Raw genomic sequence first — 17982 nt, 5'->3', positions numbered from 1 at the left:
TAAAGTTTCAGTCGTTTATTTGGTTATTTCTGAATCCTTAAGAACATGGTTAAGGCGAGAGATAAGCATATTAGTTACAATTTGTATAACAAGTAATAGAGTAGCTGTACACTACTTTAATACGCTTACTTACTGAATGATGCCTTTAGCTATATTCAGCTTAGCTGGCATTCTCGTGTAAACAGTATTTACTAGAACAAAAAGATTAACTAGTACCAGCCATATTTCTAAAAACCTATTTCAAATCTACTCTTGCAAACAGAAAGCAGTAAAAATACTCATTTGTCTTAGACATACAAAGCACAGCATTGTCTTAGATAACAAGAAGTAACTTTGCAAGTGACATCTGGTTCCTTTAATTGCAATGGCTTATAATAGTACTAAACTAAAAGACCTACGAAAAGAAGTCATAACAATTGGAATTTCACATTTGTCAAGCATATAAGGCTACAAGTTTTACAGTTTGTGAATATAAAACGATATGTTGAACTGTAACATTCCCAGCCATTATAGATGCAAGTGCTCGATGCAGCATATCTTCTCTTAGCCTCCAGAAAGGCTCATGTGCAGAAGAAAGAAATCACTGAGTATAGTAGCCCAAGTTTTGTGGAATCATCATTATGTATATGTACACACAAGCATACATGATGTAAGTTTAGACTTCAGGAACGGAGTGATCCATCAGGCTTTTCATAATGCTAGTTGCCATCCTAAAGAAAAGGGAAGCGCATTCAGTTTTAAGAGAAAACTGTGAAAGATCACTAAAGCTTCTGATCACTATCTTTCAAATTGTATTAAAGGGCTGGGAATGATGAGGTTGCCCTTTTGCTCTACTGTTTCTGAAAGTATGTTGCTACTGAAAGCTGCAACAAGCTGCACCCACAGAAAAGGTCATAGAAGAAAATCCCATGAAACAAAATGGGTTTATTACTAACTGAGGTGCATCACCAACATCTTTCAGGATGTGGGCATGTGTGCAAGGCAGAGTAGTACCACAAACACGAGGGAAGGAGGGCAGGAGCAAAGGTGGCTGTTAGACCAAACCCCGTTTTTTAGGAAGAGTGTACCTAGGGGGCAGGGAGAATGGAGACAAACCCCACACCCCTAAATTATACATGAAGCGTTATTAATCTCTAGGAACTTCAAAAACATTTTTGCAGGAGAGATTTAGTTGTAGAAAGCCTCTGCTGCCAGCGGATTAGAAAGAATTACTATGGGAATTACTATTATTCCCAAGAATAATGTTCACTTCAACAGAATTTGCTGCACTCGAAACAGCATTTTAGTTTCAAGGTAACCAATACTTGTGTTATCCATGTACTGTGAAGTTCTTGGAAATTCAAGTATAGTCATATTACCTTTAGAAAAGGGTTTTTCAAGAGAAGGAAAGGCAAAGGAGCATCACTAACGTATGTATAGTTTGAAAACAGAACCAAAATGTGGTGGTTTGACTAAAACATCAGCAAGTACTTCCCCTACCCCTCTCAAGCCTTCATGGCAAGTCTGTAATTAGGTCTTAGGACAAGTACAAAAATCAGTCACTGTCAACTTGATTCTCACACCATCATAGCTGCATTGTTTATTACCTACCTCTTTATTATGTACTCATAAATACTGGAAGGCATGACTGTAATGGTCACTACATTTCCAGCTGTTGCCAAGATGTCTGCAATCTGGGGGTCCTGTTATTAAACAAGAAGTCATATGAGCAACATTTTACCCAAGCTGACTAACAAAGCAGCAGTTCAAGAGCTTTTTCTATACACATTTCATGCATCTTAAGAGACCCACAACTTCTTGGTTGGAGTATTTAACTTTCAGGGCACATCACTCAATCTGCAATACCATTTCTGGATGTTTGGTTATCAGTATCTTGCATGAACTGACTGGAGAAGGGATATACACATTATGCACAGAATTCCTACTAGAGTTTGATACAGGCTGGCAGGAAGAAGCTTCAGTTTTTTGCCAGCTAAGTTAGACTAAAGGTAAAATTCGAGTGTTGGACAGAAAGAAGCAGAAGAAGGGAGTGACTTACCCTGCCTACAGCTACAAAACTGCAGAGAAGCCACAAAACATTTATGTCTCTCCAATCAAGTGAAATTATCTCTCATGACTTACTTTCTTATTTTATGACCATTAAACAACATATTACAATCCGCTCCAAACACAATTACTATATGCACACAAAAGGCTCACAGCTATTCACACCCACAGCATACTATTTATTTTACCTTCAATCCAATTACATTCTGGCCATTAATTTCACAGATGTTGTGCTCTGTAAGAAGTCCATTTCTTGCAGCAGAACTGTCCTTCACTATTGAGGTTATTTTTCCGTTCTTGAATATGAAACCAACATGCCCTGTACTGTCCTTATGCATAGTTATAATCCGTTCAAAAGGCCTACAAGACGTTTAAAATGCAAAACCATGTTTTAAGTCTCCTAAGCCACAGAAAGAACCACACAATTTCAACATTTTTGACTTACAAAAAGATCTAAGAGACTCATAACATTACCTACAATGAAAGGTAGCTGGGTTTAACTTCATTTTGTTAATTTTGTCATATTAATATATACTTGTTTACAAACCTTACATGTCTTCCCTGTTTTACAAGGAAATCCACCATCTGGATTAATAATAGTAACAATATAGAAAACCCATCCACTCACCCACAACCACCAACCAAAACCACAAATGTCCATTAAAAACTAAGTTTTCTCTACAAACACTATAAGGCAGATAAAATAGAACAGGCAATTCAAACTGCTGTAGGTAGGCCACAGGATTTTGGAGTACGAGGCTTCCCCAACAATATTTCTACTGTTCTACAGACAAAACTTTAAAATTGTGTCTTAGAAAGCTACTTAATATATTCATTACTTAATATAATTAAATCTTAATAATCTTTAATTAATAATCATTACTTAATATAATTAAATATCTGTATTGATTCATCAAGCACACTTTTTAGTGAAACTGGCTTTAATTCATATATAAGCAAGAGCTCAGAAGAAAACTACCACAGTAAAAAATGCACATGTATTCACTAATACAGCAAATATTTTGGCACCATCTTCTATCGCTTTTCAATTAGTGTAAGCGGAAGTCAAGAAAGCACGTAACTCTTGAATTCAGAGTTTAAATCTGATTTGTTCTATGGCTCCTTAGTTTACCTTGAAAAATCTTATGCCCCATCATGTACACCCATGCAAGCATGCATGGGAAGTTTATGAGTTGACAACTACTTGGTCTGTTCCCCACAAAAGGGAACATCTCTGAGGAGCTTTACTATTGAAGTACACAGACAAACAGATTTTGTTATTCCTGCAGTCCTGCTCAAGCAAGGGGAGACCCAAACCCCACAGAATTACCCCGAGACAGATGATGACAACCTGTATCTGCAGCTAGCTTTACCTGTCCCGAATGATCATTGAAATCCTTTCTCCAGAAGCCTGTTTCAGAACTTTATGTGCCTTGTCAGAACTCCATCCTGCACAGTTTTCACTATTGATCTGCAGAACTTGGTCCCCAAACCGCAGACCAGCGAGGGATGCTGGAGAGTTTGCCTGAACTAACTGGACAAATATACCCTACAAAAGGGGAAAAAAATTAAAATAAATGAAAATAAATACAATACAGAAGTTCTTCCTTAAGGCTAAAGACCAGTGACAGAACACAGTCCTGTGACATTTCCCATTCTCTGTGTAATACCAACCAGACAGAAACATTTGGTAACTACCTCTCTTTAAGTGGTAGCTTTTGAAAGGTCAGTTTGTTTTTAGATGGTTTTAAGAGACTGACACATAATTAATGCTAGAATGAAGTTCAGAAACGGGCAAATCTGTTCTGTCTAGATCTCTAGATATTAAAGAAACAAGCATAACATTTGTCCTGGGTTCAGCAGTAGCAGTCATGTAAAGCCTTAGTAAAGTAAAGCCTTAGTTGAGGGGGTAAATACTGTTCTGTTTTAAAAAGAAATCTGAAAAACTGGATCAAGACAGACTACTGGTAAATTTGCGTATCTCCTTATGCATTTAACTAATAATTCTTTTACCAGACTTCAGAGTCTACATGTAGCTGAAGAAACAGATCAGCAATGCTAGGAACTCTATAGCAGATTTTCCTTCTTTCACAACCACATTAGTTTTCAACTTTTTATCAATTTTGTTAGCACCTTACATAAGAAAACAAGGCACTAAAAAGTTATTTCTAGACAAATTACCCCTAAAAACCATGTAAAGTATAGCCAGCAAAACTGCAGATAATACTAGGGGAAGAACAGAGTAATGTCTTCCATGCTGAGAATCCAAAAGTGCTGAAACAGAGAAGCTCCAGAGCAGGTTTAAGGATCTTCTTGCAGCCATGTTCACATCAAGGGAAACAATCCTACTTCGTAACTACTCCTTACAGCAACCTGCTGCAAGAATTGATAAAAGAGGAACTACTTCTAAGCCATGGGCAGTTCTCTGCATACTGCTGAACTTCAAGCACAGCCCAAGTGTTTCCACGAAGCTAGAGACAAGAAGTCTTGAACTGCTAACAAGTATCACAGCTGCTCGGAAGGACAATATTATGCTCTGAAGCAGAAAAACAAAATTACAAGTAGAAGACAATTTTGTGACCATACACTAAGTTCGCTACTAATTTAATCCTGCAGTAAGATCTTTATAAGCAAAACACAAGCTTCTGTACTTACATTGTCAACTGACTTCAGGCGAAGTCCAATTTTGCCATCTTGATCTTTACATAAGATGACTTCACGGATGCCTTGCTTAATTTCTGCTCTGCGAATCCCAACATCATTTCCAGTCACTGGAGCTACCATGTAATTAGTAGAAGGTCGTGTTACCAGTTGCTGATTAAAACAAAATAGCCAGACAACTTAGTTTCAGCTTCTTAAAATAGTTATACATCAATTTATATGAAGTTATATTAAAAAAAAAAAAAGCAAAAACAAAGCCAACAAAACAAAGTCACAACACCAGCTCTTTCCCACCCACACCCCCCCCCCCCCCCCCCCAGACACTGGAAATTTACTGCTTAGTTTTAAGACCAGATTAAAGTAGGCACTATTACTTAAAACAATTCATTTATCAGTCATGTATGCTACTTAAGACAAATAGTCTGATCTCTAGAACACTAACTATGCATATAGTCTTTATACTTTTGCTTTCTAAAACATGCTTGACTGGTACCTACACCCTGTGGCTGAGCAGTTGCTGCCACTGGAAAGTTTCTCTGCACCTCTTCCTCATTGAGGCTCAGGCCCATATACTGAGAAAGTTCTGGATACAATCTAGGGTACAAGCCTATAGAAGGAAAATGGAACAAAACAAAAGTCAGTATAATTGTTGGCTTAAGAGAACAAGTGGTTACTACTTTCACATGTACAATTACAATAGCACAAGACTTGAAATAACATTTAATTTGAAAATTAAGATGGCAGACCCACTTCAATTACGACTGTTATTCTAGCCCAGTTTAGAAAAGTCACACGGCATAAAATATCCAGCAGGAGATTTCTCTACACCAGAGAGGAGTGGGGTGCAGGGAGTGGGAGGAACAGATGTTAAACCAACAGACTTGTCAGACCTTGAATAGAAGCATTCTGGAAATAAGCTTGATATTGCTCTTAACATTCCACAGGTGATTAACTGGTGCCATTTAGCTAGAAGCAGTTCAGAGGAATCTTAAGAGCCCACCTTCTGTTCTCACAGAACCGCTGGGGACAGAAAAGGCTGCTTGGGAAACTAGATGGTGCAAGGGAGAGCCCTGGAAATAAGCAGGCTCCACAGTTCACAAAGCTTCAGTTTCTAGTGTTCAGTTACAGGTACATGCATAAAACTTTAAGAATCCAAATTTGACCAGAAATGGAAAATAACTTTTCTGGGAAGGAACAAACATCATTGCAAGGTGAATTTCAGTATAAATAAAATTTTTTTCACTCCTTCATACTTTCAGTGATCATGTTTGCATGCTACTTCGTAAGACTTGTTTGATCTCATTTCCAGATTATCAGATTATAGTTTCACCATTACTGATTAATAAGATTTTAATTAACATTTCTTCTACTTTTGCTTGTGTTTTCAAGCCCCTAAAATTATACACAACTAATGATGCACAGCACTTGTGCAGCTACTTGATCTCTTATTCCTCATCAAAGACCACAATACAGGATGCATCTCTGCTTGCTGTATTACATTCTCATTCAAAACAGTGACCTCCAAATAGCAGAACACATCCAAAAGCTCTTGATGTTGAATATTCTCCTGCCTCTGCTAGCAGAGAGGGATTCCCAGCAGATTTCGCACATCCTATAGATGGAGTAGGCCTCCCTTTCTGGGGATATATTGAGCGACTAATCACTCTTCAGCCACACACAACTCCTGAGCAATCCATGCAAAGCTAACATCAAAATGATGGCATTTTGCCAGCACACACAGAAACTGCAAGAGAATTAAAATTCTGGACAGCAGGAAGAGCACTGCCAAGAAGAGAACTGAAGCTGAACCTTTTTAGTTCCTCACCCTGTCTAATAACACAGCTACCTTCTGAACCTCCAGAAGGTTGCTGAAGTGAACTCGGATCTGGTGAAGTTAGGCTAGCTAAATATCTAGTCCCAAAAGGAACTACAACAGGCATCTCTCTGACGAGCTATACAAACTCCTGCCTTAAAGTTACCAGCATCCAGAGGGTAATGGGAGACAAAGTTATATCTCCCAAGCTTTAATATCCTATTCACCAGTATTCCTGGCAGCTGATCCAGCACTGCTGCTGGTCATGCTGGTTAGAGACTTTAGACTTTTTAGACCAACTAACCCAGAGCCCTGACCTAAAACATACTTGTTCACCTTTGTGGACGTACATGGAAGAAAAGGAGGAGAAAGGGGTACAAGTCATTCACCTTTAGACCTAATGGATTACCCACCAGACATTTGATCCCAAAATCTGCTGGAAGCTAATGTGGACAGTATGACAAGATTAAGTTCCAGCTTCCTTGGCCCTTCACTGCTGACATAGATTTGTGCCTATCTGCTCCTAATTAAGATTATATGAAGAGGAAAGGCAGAAGCATGCTGCCCAATAAAGCTTACAGATAGACATGTGATAAGTAATAATTAAGGCAAGAGTTAAAACTAGCTCAAATGGTACCAACAGCAAATCTTGTTACATCAGGCTCACTTTGAAAAGGTTTCAAAATGTTGAGAGAAGAGCTAGTGTTGGCCGAAACTTCCTTTTATAAGCAAACACTGGTTTTGATTCCTGTAGCACCTTACAAAGGTGGATATTGGCATCTCCAAGAGGCATGGTGTCACCCTCTGTAAACAGGACTACATATTGGTAGGCATTTTTGACTGTTCCGTTAACACTGGGATTCATAGCAACTATCTGTAACATTAGGATACTAGAGTACATGAGCTTACCTCCATCATGAAGAATAGGAGCAGAAGCTTCAGACAAGATTGCTGGATTGGCTGGATTTGAAGAAAAGGCAGTCTGAGCCTAAAAGCAAAGAAAAATCACATTATCTTTGGGGGGGAGGGGGAATAATCTATGAAATCCTTATTGTGCAGACAGGAAATTAAGTTATTTCTTTTTTCTCATACACGCTCATTATTATTCGTCTTGAAGTTCTGAAGCAAATCTTTCTTTGAAATAAAGAACTTCCATACAATATGCTGTAGTAGCATAAAACTCCTTTGGTAGATCTGAGATATCTTCCTCAGAGACAAGGCTACTAAATAATATAGAAAAGCTTTACTGTCAACCTGTTCCATTTTTGTCATTAAGCAAGTTAAAGAGTCTTAAAGGACATATTGGTTGAGAAAGCTTTACAAGTTTAAATTTTAAGGTATGACCTTTGACAGTGTTTTGCAATTACGTTTTTTACCTGGATCGCAATAGCTTTACCATATACAAACGTTATTCATGACTTCTGCCATAGTCCATTACAGGCTGCAAGTTCCACACAATCCAATGCTACTACTTTAATACCTTCTGAAACAAATGGAACTTCTAAGATAACTTTTTCTTCTACAGAAGTTGCCACTACGGTAAACACACTAAGCTTGATTTCTGTATTGTTTACTGACTCACAAACAGAAGAGACCATACAAGGCAAGCCAGTTTCCTTCCTTCTCAATACCGCAGCTACTACTTTTTTGGCCTTGTGTAATCATGACCAGTGAAAAACGCCCATTAAGTGTGATGGAAATAGCTATCCCAGTAGCTTTCCTGAGGTTGAATGTCAAAGGTGGGAGGGAAATTACTAAATACACAGTGAAAGATTATGCCAAACAGGACATATAAATCACCTAACATAACATGATGGTCGAATTACTTCATGTTTTTAAGGAAATCATGCTTAAAAATAGAAGACGTCATAGTCCTGCACTCTCCAGGAAGTTGTTTTTAGGAAAATGTTTCAGAGCAAGAATGACTCTATTTAGGAATATCAAATGTATTTAGAAGAATAGCCTCCAACTGAAATGCTGGACAAAAAAGAACAAGCTAGAATATTTAATGTACCAAGCCTGTCTGTTTAACCAGCAGTCATTTTAATCTCACTCACTTTTTGTGGATACAGACTTTGCCTTTTAGTACCTGAAAGGTAATAAGGATGCTGGGCAGGGACTCTTCGTTAGGGTCTGTACTGGTAGGACAAGGGGTAACGGGTTCAAACTTAAACAGGGGAAGTTTAGACTGGGTATAAGGAAGAAGTTCTGTACTGTGAGGGTGGTGAGGCACTGGAATGGGCTGCCCAGGGAGGCTGTGAATGCTCCGTCCCTGGAGGTGGTGTTCAAGGCCAGGCTGCACAGTCTGAGTTGCCTCTACCTGTGGCAGGGGGGGGTGGAACTAGGTGATCTTAAGGTCCTTTCCAACTCTAACTATTCTATTCTACTCTGCCCCCTTTTCTCCTAGAGTGCTCTCAAACATATTAAAACAGGTACTTTTATAAAGCACTTTTTGGGAGATGAAATAATTCAGCTTTTGCTACCTCCTGTGTCCAACAGGTCAAGGTAGGTGATTCTCCCCTTTTATTCTCATCAGACCCCATCTGCAGTACTGTTCAGCTCTGGGGCACTAAACACAGGAGGGAGTGAGTCCAGATAAGGCCACAAAAACTATTAGAGGGTTACAGCACCTCTCCTATGAGGACAGGCTGAGAGAGTTGAGACTGCTCAGCCTGGAGAAGGCACTGGGGAGACCTTAGAGCAGCCTTCCAGTACCTAAAAGGGGCTTATAAAAAAGATGGGGACAAATTTTTTAGCAGGGCCTAATGTGATAGGACAAAGGATAATGGCTTTAAACTAAAAAACAGTAGATTCAGATGGGATAGAAGGAAGGAAATTTTTGAGTGGTGAAACACTGGAACAGGTTGTCCAGAATGGTGTCCCTGCAAACATTTAAGGCCAGGCTGGATGTGATTGTGGGCAACCTGATCTAGTTCAAGATGTCCCTGCTCATTGCAGGGTGTTGGACTAGATAACCTTTAAGGGTCCCTTCCAACCCAAATTATTGTATAACACCAGGAAAAACATCAGTGTAACTGTAATGGCTTAATTATTACATTTACCACAATTTTAAACTGCAATCTATAAACTCTAGCAGTTGGTCAGTAAAAGGCTGAAGGAGCACATTCATGGCTCCAGGGTACTCTTTTTTTTTTTTTTTTTTTACCCCCTCTACTTCATCATTACCTGACTGTAGATAAAGGACTTTCGTAAGATAAGAAGAATGGTGTGGGCAGATACAACAAGGAGATACTCCAACACAGCAGAACTTCAGAAGTCCCACCCCACACATACAAACATAGGTCAGACTGAGGCAATCCACTCTGGGACAGCACAGGAGAGTTAGTAAGCTCTTCTATGCAGCTTGCTTGATTGCTTCCCCGTGAGAAGAACAAGGACAGAAGTAGCAGCCACCTTAAAATCCATTATAACTCCCTGCTGTTGTTTAAAGTGGGAGGGAATCCAGTTTAAGTTTAGGAAAGAAAAATGGAAGTTAGGTACAATGGTGAAGAAAGCAAACTCCTCATAAAATACATTCATGTGGAATTTCTTATGGAGCTTTTATTAAGATGCTTTTCATTATTCTGTTTCACAGATGTTCCCATCCTCATCCTAATAAAGCCACCAATATTCTTATACATAGTGTTTCATACAGACACAATAATCCTGGAAGTATTGTAAGAACTGGTCACTACCATGCAATAGCCAGAGGATGAGTCTGATTCCAGATGATGTCAAGAGAGTCACTGCTCTTTTTTTGTGCCCAACTGACCATGAACACTTTCTGCCACAGATTTGGACACCAAGAGTAAGACACAGTAGGTTTATTAATTCCGTCAACACTAATTCATCACATCAGAGCTGAAGTGCAAGAAGAGACTATGTCTACTTAAGACCAAGTATTTATACTTTAAAAAAAAGAACCCCACCCAAACATATCAACACATTAAAAGCAAATGACTATAAATGAATATACAAAAAAAAAATATACCAAACAGTAGTAAAGTAAGCATTAACTATATTATATCAAGCTATAAACAGTTTGTCTTTTCCCTTTTAGAGTGTGATGGTAAAACTCTCACTCGCAATAATTCTCCCCTTCCCTAGATTAAGTATCATCAGTTATATCACTGCCATCAAAACTCATCTTATGAAAGCCCCTCATACCTGAATAACTTTGTCCACCTTTAGATCTTCCAGGGAAGGATAGAGAGACATTTCGATGAAGTCTCACTGGGTAGCGGGAAGGCCGAAACAAAAAAAAAGGGAAGCAAACAAACAACAGGGTTAGCCCTCAGAGATATTTACTGAGCATTACAACATCAGAGGGAAAATAAGAAAAAGCAGACGGTGATGTACAAGTGATCTGTGACCTGTAAGTCTTAGCACTACAGATCCCTGGCGCTGCAGATAAACTCCATTAAGACTACCCATTTAATCTATTATCAATGACAACCTTTGCTTAGTAGGCTTTGTTTACCATACTTAGTGTTGTCATAGGTCTCAGTGATGAGAGAGCCTATACAGAGAAAACCATTTCACATGATGTATTGCAAGGACAGACATTAGGAAGCCATGAGGCAGTGATGATGAGGGTTGAGAGGAAAAAAATCTGATCACCCTCCTCCTACTCCTCCTCCCAACTGGGCCACTATTTTTATACAACTGCAGAAGCTATCACTCTGTTATCCAAAGTATCTAAACATTTTCATCAGTTCTGATACTCCAGTGTACTGGTTTCAACTCAGATACAGTTAATTTTCTTCCTAATAGCTGATACAGTGCTGTGTTTTGAATTCAGTATGAGAATAATGTTGATCTCACACTGATGTTTTCAATTGTTGTTAAGTAGTGTTTACATTAAGTAAAGGATTTTCAGCATCACATGCCTTGCCAGCAAATAGGCTGGAAGGGCACAAGAAGTTGTGAGGAAGCACAGCTGACCTGAACTGGCCAAAGGGATATTCTATACTACATAATATCACACTCAGTATATAAACTGGGGGAACAACCGACCAGGGGGTGCTGCTTGGAACTGGCAGGGCATCAGCTGGCAAGTGGTGAGCAACTGCACTGTTCACCACTCGTTCTGTATATTCTAATTCTTTTATTATCATTATTATTTTCTTCCTTTTCTGTCCCATTAAACTGTCTTTATCTCAATCTCCGAGTTTTCTCACTTTTACTCTTCTGATTCTTTCCCCCATCTCACAGGGGGGTGGAATGATGAGTGAGCAGCTATGTGGTGCTTAGTTGCCAGCTGGGGTTAAACCATGACATCCAGTAAGAAACCACCAAAGAGAACTGGCTTCCCATGTCCATTTGCAATACATTAACTGTAGCAGGAGACCATAAACCAGCAAGATTCAGTCAGTGGCGAGTTACAAAACACACAGAGCTTCAGGCTGTCTCTCATGTGATATTGGGAAAGCCCTGTGACAACTTATCAGGAAGTAATCCAACAAAAAAAAAGTCAAGGGCAGGAGGGGAAGCAGGGATTGCAGGGTACAAAAAGACAAGCAACCCACTTCATATGATACTCTAAGGCGCCACACCGACATCCAGCTCTGCTAGAGCCAGGTACCCAAAGCTTCAGGAAATCACAGTTTTACAGTGCTCCTTCACGCACAGTCTCACTGAGGTCAGCTGAACTTCTCAAAACCGTAATAAAACATTTCACATCAACATACGGGAACATTTTAATGGGGAAAGGGGGATGGGGGCCTAGGGAGAGGGAAGAGAGAAACAGTTTAAACAGAAGACAACAAAATTGGATACAGTTTTGCAAGTTATAGAAAGCACTGAGAACACAGTTAATGAGACAATTCTATTAAAAGCTTTAAGTTCATGGATTCATTTTCGCATCCAAACAAGAGGTCTTTATTCACGCAGCAATTTAGCACTCCTTGCAGAAGTGACCACTAAATAAATCCTTCTACTACTGATTCTCTAAGTGCAGATGTTAACTTGATTGAAAGAAAAAAAACTACACACACTCATACCTAATGTAATACTGCAGTAAGACAACAGACATCTCTTCATATTACACTAAGCTCATCAACAGCTTTTCTACTTGTTCAGCAGAGTGCCCAACAGCTTCAGTATCACGTCAAACTACAACTAAAACTTCCAAAAAGCATGGCCTAGATGTGATAGATATATAAACTGTGAGTGCATGGCCAGTTATGTTGCAATACTTAATTACCACTGACATTTTTCACTAATTGTCACGACTAAACCAAGCATACGAAGCTTCCAGGCTTCAAGTAAGTTAAACATACACGTGTAAAACTAGTTTAAAGTTCTGCTTCCTGCAGGCATAAAGAGAGCAGGCCAAGGACTGTGCTCCCAAAGAAATCACCTTGTTGCAGGGTGAGGAGGAACAAAAGAGCAGCAGTTTGCAGATGCTGATCTCAGACACAGGCACAACCATGCAGCACAGCACAGGGTCTGCTGGGTCCCTCATCTCAGTGACCAACTTCCACACCACAAACCCCAGCACATTTACAACTCGGCCAGCTTTAGTTCTCTTCCACAGACCAGTCTCACACTGCACATTATTACATTTGTCACAAATTGGAAACCTCAACTTTCCTCTAGTGTACAAAGAGGAACATCGTGCTTTCTGTAGAAAAGCATTAGCAAGGCTAAACAAACATTAGCTCTCAGATCACATACAGACGACAATTCCAACAGTTTGTCACCTTACAACCTTCCTAGCCACCTCTGCTCCCCAGCTGGGGGCTCACAAACCCAGGTGTTTGTCACAGAATCATAGAACAGTTTGGGTTGGGAGGGACCTTAAAGATCTTCTAGTTTCAACCATGGGCAGGGACATCTCCCACTAGACCAGGTTGCTGAAAGCCCCATTCAACCTGGCCTTGAACACTGCCAGGAATGGGACAGACACAGCTTCTCTGTGCCAGTGCCTCACCACCCTCACAGTGAAGAATCTACCCTCTGTCAGTCCTGTCACTACATGCCCTTGTAAAAAGTCCCTCTCCAAATTTCTTGCAGGCCCCCTTTAGGTAAAAGCTGGCTACAATAAGGTCTCCCCATAGCCTTTGCCAGGCTGAACAACCCCAGCCCTCTCAGCCAGTCTTCAGGGGAGACATGCTCCAGCCCTCCAATCATCTTCATGCCCTGCTCTGGACTCGCTCTAACAGTTCCATGTCCTTCTGATGTTGGGGATCCCAGAGCTGAATGGAGTACTCCAGGTGAGGTCTTATGAAGAACAATAAAGGGGGATAATCACCTTCCTCAGCTTGCTAGCAAGCTACCAAGGAGCTGCTGGGCTAGATCCTCATCTTAATCTCACCAGTCACTGGTTTTGGTTTTCCCAACTAAATAGCCAGAACAACTGTCACCACTGTAACTGCATCCAGTGATCTCATAACTTTTGCATATGGTATTTTCAATTTCTGCGCAGGCAGTTGTAACACAAATATCCCTCATTAGGTAATGCAAGATCCACAAAAAAAAACCAAACCAAACCAAAAAAAAAAAAACAACACAAAAACCCCAGTATTTAGTTTGAAATTGCCACTGCCAGGGATGGCCAGTAAGTGCAGGAAGAAGTTGTCCATGACTTCTGTGCAACATTATTCACAGTATAAACAAGAGTTGCAGCAGGCACTCTAACAGCTTCAGAAACTTGGCAGTGGCTACCATGAAACATGAGTCACTATAACCTCCTTTTCTTTTTAAAATCTACACTGACATCAAAAACAGTTTTCCTTGATCATTTCCATATCCTCACTTCTTGTGAGGAACACAAATGTTTAGGAAAGCAAAAGTGAAAGCCACAGAAATAGCATGGGGCAGGAGAGACAGCCATAACCCAGCTGGTGAACTGCACAACCCAGTAGTAAAGACCTCTCCCCATCTCTCGGTGCCCTTTGCTGGAAAGTCTGACTGCCAGCGCCCATCACCACGTCCCACTAAGCAGATCCTGTCCGCTAAAGGGAAGTGCTGTGCTGCTGATCGGAGACCCATGGAAAGGCAGCACTCGTGACACCCTGAGGCTGCCAGCAGGAAGTCTTACGGGTAGGAGTGATCCCAAATTGCCCACAGTGGCGTGGCTAGGAGGAGACGGGCTTCCAAACAGGCTCTCCAGGTTGGAAAGCATGGAGCTGAACTCAGCACGGGATAGAACTGAACCCCAACTCTGGCCAGCCCATAGCGATTACTATCTCCCAAAGTACCAGTATGCAATACTGGGGGAGGGAAGAAAAAAAAAAAAACCCAAACCAAACAATGGCACCCACAAGTAATTTCTGCCTGTGCCCACAGAAATATTACAGCAAGCCACAGATCCAGCCCTACACTTAACCTTATAAGCTTGTGACCCCCAAAATTCATTTTTAGAGCAAATCTAGAACAAAACAACCTGGAGGTCACACTGAGATATCAGGAACCGAACAACTGTTTTGCAAGACGAATTCTTCACTAACACCTCGGCGTTTCCTTTCTGAAACATTCCTAATTAGCCTCCGAGCAAGTGCTCTCATTACACACAGCTCTGAAATCTGCTGCCTCCATTTCAGACCTGAAGCAGGGCTCGCTTGCCCGAAAAGGCACATCGCATCATTTAGCAACACTTAACCCGTATTTTCAGAGACAGAAGCTGTTACAGACGTCCGAGCCTCCTTACGGGAGCCGGCCGACAAGTTCGGCCCTGCCGCAACGACCGCGGAGCCTGACCGACAGAGATCAGAAGACACCCGAAAGCTCACCGCCAAGACGGCGGGGGAATGCGGACACAGGCACGCAGGCGCTTACTTCGGCTATTCTTTCTGGCCGCCGACGGAGGAGCCCCCCGGGGAGGCAGAGCCCCTCACCCGGCACCGTACTCCCTCCAGCCCTGATTTTCTCCCGACCGGCTCCGGGGAGCGGTCGCTCCGCAGGAGCACGACACAGCTCCCGGCGGGAGCGAGAACAACGTTGCCCCCGCAAGAAGCCGGCTCGGCACCGGCCCACCCTCCCTCACCTCCCCGCTCCGCCATGCCCAGACGCCGTGCTCTCAGCCACCCCACCCCACCCCCCCGTCCTCGTCCCCTTCCCCTCCCGCCGCTGAGGACGGGCCGCGGGGCCGCACACAATGGCCTGCAGGGGAGGAAACCCTCACAGTAGGCCCCGGCCACTCCTTTACCTCCGGCCCAGGCAGCGATGGCTGTTCGTCGAGACCCTCAGCGAGCGGACTTGCAGCAGCGGCTCCCCTCCAGTCCCGGCAGCGCCGCTATGAGGGGAGCAGGGGTGGCGGCGGAACCGGCTCAGCCCCGCGCATGCTCCAGCGGCGGTGGCGGGAGGGGGCTGGCTGGCCGGGCGGGGAAGGGGCTGGCGGTTGTGAGGTGGAGGGTCGGGAGGCCGGGTGGCGTAGGCTCAGTTGCCTTAGAAACTGCTTGCTGTGTTACCCGCGGCCGGCAGCGTTTGCCTCTGGCTGCTTGTTTTATTTACCCGATGACTCCCCACTGGCGTTCTTCAGTTTTACCCTGTACGTCACTCATTTGCCTTTATGGGCTCACAGCTGTTATCTTAATGAAGGAAAAGTATATTTTTTTAATTCATTCTCCAGTCTCTTTATCACCCCTTCCCTCTCCTGTAATAAAGCATGCTTTGCTAGGTTGTGGCCGCCCCATTCCTGTTCAAGGCCAAGCTGGGTGGAGCTTTGAGCAATCTGGTGTAGTGGCAGGTGTCCCTGCCCGTGGCAGAGGGCTTGGAACTGGATGAGCATTAAGGTCCCTTCCAACCCAAACCCTTCCGTGATTTATGATTCTGTGAACTGCCATGTATCAGCTTTGCTTCCCGTGTTTGTTGGCCGGGTGTCAGTGAGTTGCGACACTCCAGAGCTGAAGTGACTATGTCAGCTGGCCCATGATCCGGTGCCTGTGTGGGCCTTCTGCCACTGGAACACCTCTGAAGCTGACCACATTTCCTGGAGAAGCTCCCCCAGAGAAACCATGATGCAAATATGCTAGCGACAGGAAAATCCCAGAACGAGCTTGGAAAGAGGCTTTCATACTCAATTACCATAATTACTCCATTTGCCATTTGCCTTATTTATAGCATGAAGTTCTCTAGCTTCAATTTTCAGTCTTTAAAATCCTTCTTCACTAGGATTCTTTGCTTGCTTATTTGACTGTTATCAAATCTAGTCTGTAATATAGGTAATTAAATGTGTTGAGCAACCTGAAGCTTCTCTTCAGCTAAGAAACCAGTGTTCTGTGAAGGACTTTTATCAGTTTGCCAGCACTGATAAGCACAGGCTAGAGGTCTGCTCCCACCTCTAGTCTCTTTCTCCTGTCCTCAGCCAGTCCCAGCAGTTGTCAGGCTCTTGTGTGGCACAGCTTAAGTCACTGCTCCAGCAGAAATCAAATCCACAAAAAAAAAAAAATGATTGTTTGTCCACTGGGTTAGAGAGCCAAACCAGCAACAAAAGGATCTTGCAAGCACCAGCACCACCCAGGGCAAGGGAAGGGAGGATGTGGCTGAAACAGGAGAAAGAAGGGAGGCACAGGAAAGAGTGGGAAGGCTAATTCCCTTCCTACTGCCACTAAGAAGCTGTTTCACCATTTGAACTGCTTCCACAGTCATAATCTTGGTTAAGCTAAACAGGGATTTTGTTGGAATTTATATTTTCCAGTCCTTGTCTCTTGATCTTCTCCAGTTGCCAGCATCTTTAGTGACCATTACAGGCGTGCAGAGGATTAGGGCAGCAGCCAACAGCAGTGCTGAATACCAAAAGAACAGCTTCTATCTAGCTGCTCAGATGGCTCCTGTTCTATATCCAACCATCAGCTAAGCCTGACACCTTCCTGCCCACCAGCACCTGAACCATCGGCTACTGAGTCATGCAATTACAAATCATTAAATATATATGACGGGCTATTTTGGGCGGGGGGTATGGGTTCACAGAAATCCTGTGTTAGGTGCCTTCTGGGTGAGGAGGGAGGTGGGGAATCTAGCTCTGTTTTAATAATGACAGATGGCTACTGCATTTGAAGTGCTAAATTTTCTGCATGGCCAACAGTGATTTTGACATAAGTGTGGGCAAAGGTTTAAAACTTTGTGTGCTCAGTAACTCTTCATCCTGCAGTGAGGTCAGTGCGGTGAAGCCCTGTACCCACCCTAGAGAATCAAGGAAACTGATTGGAAGGGGGTGGCACATGCCTCAATCACTCTGTGATGTGAACTGAGGACCCAGGGTCAAGGGAAATGTTTCTGAGGCTCAGAGTTTGAAGGGGCATTGGAAAGGCCTGGCTGTATCTTTCTAAGAACTCCACCAAGAATGAGGATCTCCAAGGAGTCAAAGGTGAATTGTCTGAACAAGTGGCTCTTGATTAGTTTCTGAGGTATTTGCAGAAAGATTCTGTATTGGTTAAGAAGTGGAACAAATGGCCAAGTTACCAGATTTTGATGTTGAAATTAGAACACCCATGGGCGATAGTGTGGTATTTTTCCAT

The 17982-nt window shown here is 42.3% G+C and overlaps 1 protein-coding gene across 2 annotated transcripts; it reads right to left on the bottom strand.

The window, feature by feature from the left end:
- On the bottom strand, positions 1–15798 carry SDCBP (syndecan binding protein). Of its 2 annotated transcripts, XM_057397844.1 has the most exons (9): positions 15672–15798; positions 10688–10753; positions 7430–7508; positions 5205–5314; positions 4702–4860; positions 3420–3595; positions 2235–2406; positions 1591–1682; positions 1–710 (listed from the first exon to the last, which is right to left on the bottom strand). In XM_057397844.1, the coding sequence occupies exons 2-9, from the start codon at positions 10736–10738 to the stop codon at positions 656–658; spliced, it is 894 nt and encodes a 297-aa protein (XP_057253827.1). In that variant the 5' UTR covers positions 10739–10753; positions 15672–15798; the 3' UTR covers positions 1–655. The 2 variants fall into 2 exon arrangements, with proteins under 2 accessions (XP_057253827.1, XP_057253826.1); XM_057397843.1 differs by lacking the exons at positions 10688–10753; positions 15672–15798 and adding an exon at positions 9004–9189.
- Between the last annotated feature and the right edge of the window lie 2184 nt (positions 15799–17982).

Source organism: Pezoporus wallicus, unplaced genomic scaffold (genome assembly GCF_028554395.1).
Source record: "Pezoporus wallicus isolate ANWC-B61680 ecotype Strahan unplaced genomic scaffold, APGP_CSIRO_Pwel_v1 contig_227, whole genome shotgun sequence".
NCBI lineage: Eukaryota > Metazoa > Chordata > Aves > Psittaciformes > Psittacidae > Pezoporus > Pezoporus wallicus.
This window is presented reverse-complemented; position numbering and strand designations above follow the sequence as displayed.

What these genes read in the sequence shown, in the direction of transcription:
- SDCBP (XM_057397843.1), bottom strand. Translation starts at nt 9,063, where the DNA reads ATGGGGTCTGATGAGAATAAAAGGGGAGAATCACCTACCTTGACCTGT. An exon ending in TCCTATTCTTCATGATGGAG is followed by an intron (nt 5,315 to 7,429) that starts GTAAGCTCATGT and finishes TTCCTTCTATAG; the next exon opens with GCTTGTACCCTAGATTGTAT. An exon ending in CAACTGCTCAGCCACAGGGT is followed by an intron (nt 4,861 to 5,204) that starts GTAGGTACCAGT and finishes TGTTTTAATCAG; the next exon opens with CAACTGGTAACACGACCTTC.